General features: G+C 36.5%; 1 protein-coding gene across 4 annotated transcripts in view; it reads left to right on the top strand.

Annotated features, from left to right (window-relative positions):
- THEMIS (thymocyte selection associated) overlaps positions 1–10975 on the top strand; it is a 211569-nt gene that overhangs the window by 102507 nt on the left and 98087 nt on the right. The window contains exon 5 of one of the 4 annotated variants that reach the window (XM_030803433.1): positions 4477–4593. The exons of the other annotated variants lie outside the window; for them this stretch is intronic. Coding sequence (XP_030659293.1) covers positions 4477–4593 — 117 coding nt within the window. The remainder of the gene's footprint in view (positions 1–4476; positions 4594–10975) is intronic. 4 annotated transcript variants of the gene reach the window in all.

Below are 10975 nucleotides of genomic sequence, written 5' to 3'. Positions count from 1 at the left end.
CAGCAGAAATTTTCTTCCCAGACAAACAGTTTGGAAAGAGTCATTTGATATAATACGATGATTTCCAAATAATGTTGATTAACGTGTTGCTATTATTTCGAAGGGTATCTTTGGCTTCTCCCATTTAACATATTTTTATTACTGAACTAAATAGTGAGAAATGAAATGCCTTCTTTGTTTTTTAGTGGTAGGCAGAATAATTTCCCCCTCACTCAAATATTTATATGCCTAAATTCCCAGAACCTATGAATATGTTACTTTGCATGGCAAAAGAGACTTTTCACCTGTGCTTAAAATTAAGGACATCAAGATGAGAGTATCTTGGATTATCCAGGTGGGTCCAATTTAATCACAAGAGTCCTTACAAGAACCTTCCCAGAAAAGACCAGGGTTGGAGGGACTGTAACTACGTAAGAACCGTCAGAGATCCAACATTGCTGCATTTGAAGATGGAGGAAAGGAATCCTGAACTAAGTAACACAAATGGCCTCTAGAAGCCAGAGAAGACAAGGAATCAGATTCTTTCCCAGAGTCTCCAGGAAGGAGTGCAGCAGACAACACTGGTTTTAGCTAGTGGGACCCACGTCAGCTACTAACCTATAGGACTATAAAATAATAAATTTGTATTATTTAAGCCACTAAGTTGATAGTAATTTATTATAGTAACAATAGAAAGATAATATAAAACATCAAGTTGAGAAGGAGGAATACTTAAAAACCATAGACAGTCAAATCTATATGCAAGTCACTACCTGTTTTGCTGGAAACGTGGTTTTTTGTTGTTGTTGTTGTTGTTGGTTTTTTTGTTGTTGTTTGTTCGTTTTTGCTTTAAATGAATTTATTAGCACACGTACCTATAGAGCACTTAAGGGTACAGCTAAGCTTCAGGAATAATTGGAACCAGGATCTTGAAAACAGCCTAAGTTGTTTTTACTTTTCGTTACATATTGGCTTTCTTTTCCCAGGCAAACTTTCTCAGTTTTTTTTTTCCAACCTACTGCTAAGAGTTCCTGCATCTTACATCTCATTTTTTCATCCCTAGAGAAGAAGATAATCTCTTTGGCTCAAAATTTAAAAATGAAAGGGCCTTGAATGGATTAATGCCCATCTCCTGACTCAACCAATTTTTTGCTTACTCCAACTAGATGCACGATTGGAGGGTAACTGTTTGTGCTATTATAACATAATATCACAGACTCAGTAATTCATAAATAACAGAAATTTATTGTTTTAGAGTTCTGGAAGCTGGAAAGTCCAAGATCAAAATGCCAGCAGGCTCCATCTCTGGTTCCGAGATGGCCTCTTATTGTTCCATTTATTGGAGAGAAGGAATGTTGTGTTGTCACACAGCAGAAGTGGGGGAACTCTTTCCCCAAACCCTTTTCTTAGCAACATTAATCCATTAATGAGGGCTCTGCCCACATAATAAAAACACATCTCATTAGGACCCACCTTCCAACAATGTTGTTGTTGGTGATTAAGTTTCCAGCATATGAATTTTGGAGGGAATAAAACATTTAAACCATAGCAGTTGGGAGGAGAATGAGGTGTGGTTGCCTCTAGTATCTAGCAATACAGAATTGCAGGATGTGAAGATATGGAGATACAAATAGTAGATGTCCAGGACCATCAGAAAGAAAGCACTCATAGGGAAAAAAAAGGTTAAAATTTTTAAAAATTGTTCTTTGCCAGGCATTAGATGAAAATGATCTAAGTGTTTTATTAGGAGAGAAACTCACAGAACAATATTACGCCTAGATTACTAAACTGAAGTGAATGCAATCTTTGACTAAACCCGTACATGTGGGATTCCAGATACTTAATAATTACTGTTTTTTTACTGGTCAGACCCCACATGGAGTCTTGGTGTTCAATCCTGAGTCCCACTCTAGAGACTATTAACTGGAGTATGTAAAGAGCTGTTAAAGAGGTTAAGAGGTTCTGGAGCCATTTTCATTTGAGGAATAGTTGAAAACATTGAGTGATAATCTAAAATTGGAAGACTTGATACTAGATGATATTAGTTATTTTATACATTTAAATACTTGCTTTGTGGCAGAGTGCAGACTTATATTCCATTACAACATCTTCAACACTGGGTGAAAGTTAAAGGGAGGACAAATTTGGTGTAATATGTTGGAACAGGTTTCTTCTCCCCAAAATGTTTATAGTAGAAGATAGGAAATCATGTCAGTGCTTTGGTTGAGAATTTATCAGACAGTTGAGAAGAGTCTACAATTCTGTTTATGGATAGTTCCTTTAATTCTAGTGTGATAGATAAAGCATTATATTTTCTCTGAAAACACTTTAAAATGTCAGAGGATGCTATAATTCACCTGTATTTAGACCTACTAACCTCCTTATTTTCAGCAATTATTTTTTACCATGAAGGCAGGAATCTGCTTAACACATTGTTTATAGAATGTAAACAGAAGCTCTTTCAGTTTCTTCATAATCTACTCCAAAAATTTTGCAACTATTTCTTATTCTCACAAAGTCATCCTTTCATATATTCCTTTTATGTTTCTTTTGATATTTACATGAAGTCTCTTCTATCATGTGTGCTTTTGAAGAACATTTTTTATACTTCATAGGTAGGAATCAGCCATTAAAAAACAGCCTCTAAGATTATGGCTTATATATGGAATATTGCTTTAAATTTGGATAACAAATAGTAAGGGTTATTCAGAGTTTAAATATTCAAACTCATTTAGCTCATTAAAATGCAGTTTTACATGCACAAAGAAGAGTACTAGACGCTTAATTATATGAATTTACTTTTGCCTTCCCAATGGACTGTTAACTTTACTAAATCATTTCTTGCATTAAGTAACAGACAGATGTATGGGCAATTTAAGAGTAAGAATCTAAAATTCACTCTGCATTAGCCAAATTAACCTATAGCAGGTATCTGCTGTTGGTTATGAACACTACAAGCTCATCTAAAATGTTTGGAAATTAAGAATATATGAGGACAGGTTACAGGAACTAGGAGAAATAGAAAGAATTGTTTTCCAAGGTAAGATTGGCAACTGTTCTCCAGCTTTAGCAATACGTTAAAAGAAAAAAAAAATAGATTGGTGTAGAAACTTTAGAATTATAATTTCAGTTTGGGCAGGCACACGAGTGGGGGGATGGTTACCAACAGGATTATAGCCTACTTCAAGGCCTATGAGATTTTATGTGAAATAATATTATAGTTGTTCTTTAAATGTGTTACTTAACTGTTTATAAGAATAATGTATGGAATCTAAACAAAGGAGTGAGAATAGGCCAGGGGAATCCTCAAAATTTCCTTTAGGTTTATGACATAATGCAGAAATAATGTCTTTAGGATCTGTGTATCTGAATTTTTAATCTGATGGAAGCAATATTATAAATTGACTAAATAAATGAAGCTGGGCCTGAAATTGTGTTCTAAATAGAAATGTTGTCAGGTAGATTCTCCTTCCTTGAAGGTTGGTTTCTATGTTAGAAGTGGTTTCAGATAATTCAGAAGAACATATACTCACTGGGGTTTTTGCCTGTCGTGAATATATATAGCTATGACTCCTGAGTGCCACACAGGAGAAATGCAACTTCTGTATTCTGATGAAAGGGCCTATAACCAGACAGAAAAACAAACCTTTGGTTGAAAGACGAGATATTCCATGCCTTCAGAGACTACAGCTGGGACCAGAAATCTTGTATTTCACTAACTCTGTTTGACCATTTCATGCCCAAGTGTCCACTTTGCTGCCTGAATTTCTAGATTTCTGTCGGACAAGAACACCCATAGGAGACATTAAGGCAAAGAGCAAGGGAAGCAGTAATGGCAAGGTACCGTGAAATGAGCAGAAAAAAATCCTGCACCAGAATTAGAGTGAGGGCTGAAAAGGGCAGAAGGAAAGCAATGGTTCCTGGGGAGTGCAGAGAGAACACTTCAGCAGCTGCTGCTGGTGCTAAATTGTCACTTCTGATCTGGTGTGACAGTTACAGTGGCTGAAATGTGTTAGAGAAACCCACGTTACTGGGCTAAATCTAGATCATTAGAGAGTAGTATTATACCCACTTGTTTGTTATCGATAGGGTTTGGTCAGAAACAATGTGACTTGTTTTTGTTTTTGTTAACCTGATGTAATATAAATACATTAAGAGTGTTTGAATGTGTAGCTGACTCTGAGCTTCTGAACACTCACACCTTTCTACTCACTGTAGGTCCTTTTCGTGTAACATAGAAGTTGTAGTACTGATTTCCCTCTGAATAGGGAAGATTACTGTTAGAGAGTTTTTCAAAGACCCAACACAATGAAGATGGAATACGGACATATTTAAATATTGGGTTTTTGAATCTGAAAATAAGAAAAATAAAGGAAACTTTTGAACTTCCTTTAAAAAATTGACAAAATTTGACTGTGAGATACAATTGTAGCTGTTTTGACTGTGAGATACAATTTTAGCTTTTTTTTTTTAATGACGTCTCACTCTGTTGCCCAGGCTGGAGTGCAATGGCACCATCTTGGCTCACTGCAACCTCTGCCTCCCAGGTTCAAGCAATTCTCTGTCTCAGCCTCCCAAGTAGCTGGGATTACAGGCACCCGCCACCACGTCCGGGTAATTTTTGTATTTTTAGTAGAGATGGGGTTTCACCATCTTGGCCAGGCCAGTCTTGAACTCCTGACCTTGTGATCCACTCACCTGGGCCTCCCAAAGTGCTGGGATTACAGGCATGAGCCACTGCACCCAGCCAATGTTAGCATTTTTTTGGTAGCTATTTGAGCTTTCCTTAGAGTAAGACATGTACAGATTAATAAATCATGGTTTTTGAGTTGCCTGAGGTCTGTTGTCTAGTAAATGGCATGGGCTATAAACAGACAACTAAGCAAGTGAAAAAGACGGGAGAAGAGGGCAAAGGATGAATAAAGGAAGTGCTGGGTTGAAAGTTAGCCAAACTTGAGTTATAGCTGAAACCTTGAAGGTACAAATCTGTGCCCAATGGCATGTACGGAATATTTACAAGCTCTTTTTGTGCTTCTGGAATGGGAGAGGAGTGATCTGAATTTTAGTTTTGCTCTAGGCATGACATGTACTGTGTTGATACTTCTATCTGGATAGCTGAATTGGTATAATTGAGTTTTAAATGAAAAAGAATTGGTTAAGCTAAAATATTCGCAAATATCACCTGATTTTAGGGAAATTTCAAGAAACAATGAACAAATCTTCATACTAATAATAAAATATTGACTTTCTCTGGATAATTTATGGCTAAAGAACATGGTTTTCATTATGGCATGATTGAAGTACACTTTCAATTGGAAATATTTGAATAAACTAAGATTTTCGCCCTCTCTGAACTTTTTAACAACTGAGAATGTTCTCACCTGGGGGGCGATGATGAAAAACATTAGCTAATACTGACCCCCACTCCTTATCTATAGTGTCAAGAACAAAAATGCCACCAAATATGTGATGTCATATTTTCGGTGTTACTATTACTTTTTTAGCAGAAAAAAAAATGTGAATTTATAAAATTTATTTATTTTCTCAATAGATTAGCAAAAGGCTTGAGCAAAATTTGGACTAAATTATTTTGCATTAGATTTCTGGCCTTTAAGAAAATTAAATAGTTTTCATTTACTTAAATGTCCACTACATGGAAATTCCTGTTTGAAATGATAGCAATAATGGAAAAATGATCAGTTCATTGCACAGTATGTATTAAGTGAGAGCATTTGAATTGCCAACTTCCTATAATCTCTATATAAATTTTAGTGCCTGTAATCACTAAGTTGAGTGTGGGCCCACTAGATATTTATGTTCCTTTCTTTGAGCTTATTACCTTCAGTTTTTCTTTAAAAAAAAAAATCAAAAGAGCAGTTGAAGAAAAGTAGAGGAGATAAGTTCCAGTTGGCTATGCAGTTTTGAAACAGATTTATCTGAATTTTCCATTACTATATTTGTCAGTTGTGAATTTATTTTAGAATAAAAACCTTGCCTAAAAATAAATTGATAAGACATAAGCTATATATTTGAGCAAATAAGTTTTGCTACAATTCCCCAGTTTCTTGCAAGTTAACCATTACTTTTAATCTTCGGTGATGTTTTCATTGATATCAGACCTACATCAATAAATATATTTATGCTTTGCTTCCCAAACCAAATTTTCCTGGATAAATATTAGGACAGAAAATGAGCACAAGATGGCTATGAAAGAATGCATAAAAATAGGCTTCCAAAAATCAGTATTTTTCCCAAATTTTGAAAAGTAAAAAACGTAAGAAGAAAAAGATTTGTCTTAGAAATAGAAGAGAGTAGAAAGTGAAAATGAACTTTAAATTTAAGAGACGAGAGGGCCCATAAATACTCTAAAAATTCATAGACAAAGAAAAGATTCATGTATGCGTTATTTAAGGAAAAACTCTCAGCAAACCTTTTATAGCCGTAAACTTTTTCATATACTTTGTCCAGAATCTAACTTCAGTATAATCATGATGTCTTAGAAATTTTCTAAGCAATACTTAATTAAGATACACTTCTAATAGGACAAGTTGCTTTTAGCCTCTTTGTAAGAGGCTGAAATATCTCTAATGCTCTCATTTGAGATATTTACCATTGGTCTCCTTTGAGATATTTACCATGAGCCAATTAGACAATTCTAGATCTCATGAGAGCAAAATAAGAGGGAATTCTATAAAATCAGAAGGCTATTGACTACAAAAATTAGCCAAACAAGAATCAAATTGTACATTAAAGACCACAAGAAATGTATAATAAATCCACTATTATTTATGAAGGTGCACACAAAATCAAAAAATTATAAAATTGTGAAGTCACACAATATATAAAAGGAATAAATATTTTTTTTTAGTGTAACTGAAAAGATACCAATATTATTCTGACTTGTGACATTATGCTCATTCAGATCATTAACTTTACATACCATTTGTCCTTACTAAAAGTTTGTTGTTGTTATCAAATGCTTTTAAAAATTGTAATTAAAGTCTTAAAAGTATGCAATTACCAGTTGTGAAATAGGATAAAACACAAAGTCGTGTAAGACGTGTTTTCTCAATTGTTATCCAAGGCTGAGAACCACCCTATCCGAGCTATTGTTCTCTTCATTGGTTCTGATTTCAGCTTTTCTCCTGAGGTAAAATCATTTCTGTATTTTCCATTCATACTAGACTCTGCTCCAACCAAATTCTCACAAGGTTGTCAGACATCCTGTGTTCAGTAATAAAATATCCAAAGGTCTGTGATCCAGACTGATCTCAATCTTCTGTAATAAAAACACCAGCTGCTCATTACTGAGCTGGCACTATACCAGGTGCTTACATGTATTAATCTCTTATTTAATCTTCCACATTGCTCCATGAGATGGATGCTGTGATCATCTCTATTTTGCAGATAAGGTAATTTAGGCTAAGGGGTATATAAGGTGTGTCATGGTTACCAATGATGCTCAGGTTGCCAGATTTTATGGTCAATCCTCAGTCCTCATATTATTTGAATACTAGGTAGTATGTGGCACAGTTAAACACTACCAACTTTTTAAAACCCTTTCTTAGAATTCTGGAATATTATGCCTTCCTGATTTCTTTATACTGTAGTGGTTGTATTTTTCTCTCATCTTTTTTGGTGGCTCTTCTCCGATCTCCCTTAACTCTTAATGTTCAAGTGCCCTTGAGCTCAGTCTTTGGTCTCCTTTCTATCTATGCCTACTTTTAAAATTCCTATCCACGCTCACAAATTTCTTATTTTATGCATATAAAATGGCTGTCAGTAGAATTATTCATGTATATGGATTCATTAAGGAAAGCAACCAGAAATGGTGTCATATTTTTCTGTTAAAATCTGCTTAAATATGTGTAAATGTCATTTTTTAAGGAGAGTTCAGCTCTTGGGAGATGCTAGCTGTATCACTATGTCTGTTCTGTAGCAGTTACAGTTTTCGACTATACCTCTGGAAGAGATCAAAGGTCAGGGAAAGTGATCAGGTAAGGAAAGAGCCTTCCTACCGACATGCTATTCTTATGAATGTAGGCTTATCATGCTTAGGACTTTTCTTTCCTGATCCAGTGATGAGAAGAAAGTTGAGAATATCTTGAACTCTCTATGAGACATTACAATTTTAGCTGATGAACTTTGGCATCAGCAAAAACTCTTTAGTAACAATTCAGGATTTAGCTGAAATAAGTTTCAGGAAGTAGAACTAAGAATAGGAGTAGAACTTAGGACTATTAATTTGAATACCATATTGAGTAGGTGATAATATAAGATCCAGAGAGAATATGCAGTCTTCTCTTCTTAAGGTAGATAGGGATGTATAACAGGAAAAGATTAATAAAGGGTTAATGTGTTCAGGAGCACAGAATAATGAACACTTTAATAATAAGCAAAGAAAGATTTAGAAAAAAAAGAAAGCAGATCAGTGTTTTCCTAGAGAGACAAGTAGGCATAACACTGCCTACTGAATGACAAACAAGAGGAACGTTTTTGGGTGATGAAAAGGTTCTAAAACTGGATTATGATAATGGTTGCACAGATCTATAAATGTATTAAAATCATAGCATTGTACACTTAAAATCATCAATCATACCTGAATACAGCTATTAAAATATTCTAATTATAGCATAGATAATCAATTCAAACAGAGGCAGGGAGACCAGTTAGGAAGCTAAAACAATAATATAAGAGGATGCCTGCCTCTGTGAATGGAAGACACATATTCAAGAGAATTTTAGCATACGGTAGGTGTAGCTTGTATGGTTGATAAATTGTAGAAAATAAGAAAGGTACAAGATAATGAAAGTATCCAGATTTCTAACATAAGCATCAGAATGGATGGTGGTGAAATTGATTAAAACACATTCAGAAAATTCATTAAAATAAAAAACACAGAACATAGGTAGAAGAATAGCATATTATTCAGGGTTCTCTAGAGGGACAGAACATTTCCCTTTCCACAATGCACAGTTACCCTGGTAAAAGGCTAGAGGTCTCCTTGGGGAAGGATGGGAGAAAGATTCACTGCATGAATTGTCGGTAATGTAGTGGGGTCCTTCCTCAAGGAGTGCTGGCCTCCCCTTCATTCAAGGGGTTCTGGGTCTGTAAACTGGCTCAAGTCTGGAAATTGATTGAGGGGCCATGATTCTCTATTTTTTATAATTCAAATTAGTCTTTTGCCCATTGGACCTAGAAGTTTTCTGTTTGTATAATTTAAGTAGGAATACAGTAGGCTTCCTATCAATTTCACTTCTAGGAACACTGTGATTAATTAGCCAGTGCCAGAGCTCTACACATGTCAGATTATTCTGATTGCCACTTTGCCTCTGCTGTCCATTATGGTAGCTACGCCCACCTTTGCTTTGATGGTGAGTGCTGCCACTTGGCCCCTGCCACCTCAGGATCCGATTATTCCCACTACATTTAAATTTTGTAGTTGAGTGATGGTGGTTCCCTCGTTAGATCTGACATACAGAAAAGAGCAATTACAGGGCTCTTCAAAGATGCAGGTGCTGCCCTCATAAATCTATTTTGCAAGGCATTGGTCAAGAGTATATCTTCTGGACCCTCCCAGCTGGGATGAGTAGGTCTAAAGTGACTAATCCACTCCACCATCCCAATCTCCCTAAGCCTTTGGATCCTTTCCTTTACATTAAACCAAGGGAGATCAGGCATTTCCAACTTGCTCACAGTGGGCCATCTTTTAATCCATATTTCACCTAACCAAGCAAATAAACTCTTAGAACCTTTTTTAACTCCCCGAGCTGCAACATTAAATGCAAAGTTCCTACTTAGTGGGCCCAAATCAACAAATTCAGGCTGATCCAACTGTATATTCCTTCCACCATTATCCCACACCCTTAATATCCATTCCCATCCCTGTTCTCCAGATTTCTCTTTATATAAATTAGAGAACTCAAGCAGTTCTTTTCCAGTGTAGTGCATCTCCTCATGGGTCACACTCCCAACCTCACCTCTAGGGGCCCACCAGGACTTTAGTCTAGTTGTAGGTCTAGAAGCAAACAGGGGTGTTGGGGGTGGCTCCTGAGGAGAATCAACATTATCTTGCCTGGCAACTGCCTCAGGGGAGGCCATCACTGTTGCCTCAGGCAGTGCAGGGTTTATCTCCTCAGACAAAGGTGGAAAGGCTGATGGCAGCATGGGTTGAGGAGGGGATGTTGTCACTACTGGGGATGGGGAAGCTGTTTCTTCTGGCAAAAAAGCAAAAAAGGTTCATGACAGTTTACAAACTCAGTGTCTCCAGCTTCTTCAGGGTCTTCCCACTCGTCCTCATTCTAAGTTGCAGGGTCCCATTCTTTTCCAATCAATATCCTCACTTTAACAGTAGACACCCGGCAAGGCTGTGCATGTACCTTTCGTTGTAGGTCAGCCACTCACATGATAAGAGCTTGTGTCTGTTTTTCCACAATTTCAGCTCTTTCTGTACAGGAGACTCAGGGCAATCTTAGCAGATTTGAGGCTTGGTATCTACTTCTGAAGCCGGGAGATAGAATCCTAGATTTCATTCGTCATTTTGCCCACTGAACTTAGGAGCAACCAAGGAGCTTCATTATATTCTCCACGTATGGTTAAAGGTTCCTTGGTTCTCCACATATGGTCAAAGATATTATGTATAGAGTCACTAAACTCCTTGCCTCTTATGAGCATGTATCAGGAATGTCAAATGCATTTATTTTGCATAACTCTCTAAACAGTTCATGCCAAGGACTATCAGTGTTCTCCACACTATTAGAAGTAGAGTCCTTAGCATTTTTGGATCTAATCATATTATGCAGCCAACTCCAGAAACCCCAAAACCAACTAAAGAACTCCATCCTTAATATTCTGTTCCTTTTCCTCTAGAATCACTCCTGTTACCAAAATCTGTATTAGTCAGGGTTCTCTAGAGGGACAGAACTAATGGAATATAGGTCCCACAATAGGCCATCTTCAGGCTGAGGAGCAAGGAGAGCCAGTCCAATTCCAAAAC

This window comes from Nomascus leucogenys, chromosome 3 (assembly GCF_006542625.1).
Source record: "Nomascus leucogenys isolate Asia chromosome 3, Asia_NLE_v1, whole genome shotgun sequence".
NCBI classification, from domain to species: domain Eukaryota; kingdom Metazoa; phylum Chordata; class Mammalia; order Primates; family Hylobatidae; genus Nomascus; species Nomascus leucogenys.
Note: the sequence above shows the minus strand (reverse complement) of the source record. Positions and strands in the feature narration are given on the sequence as shown.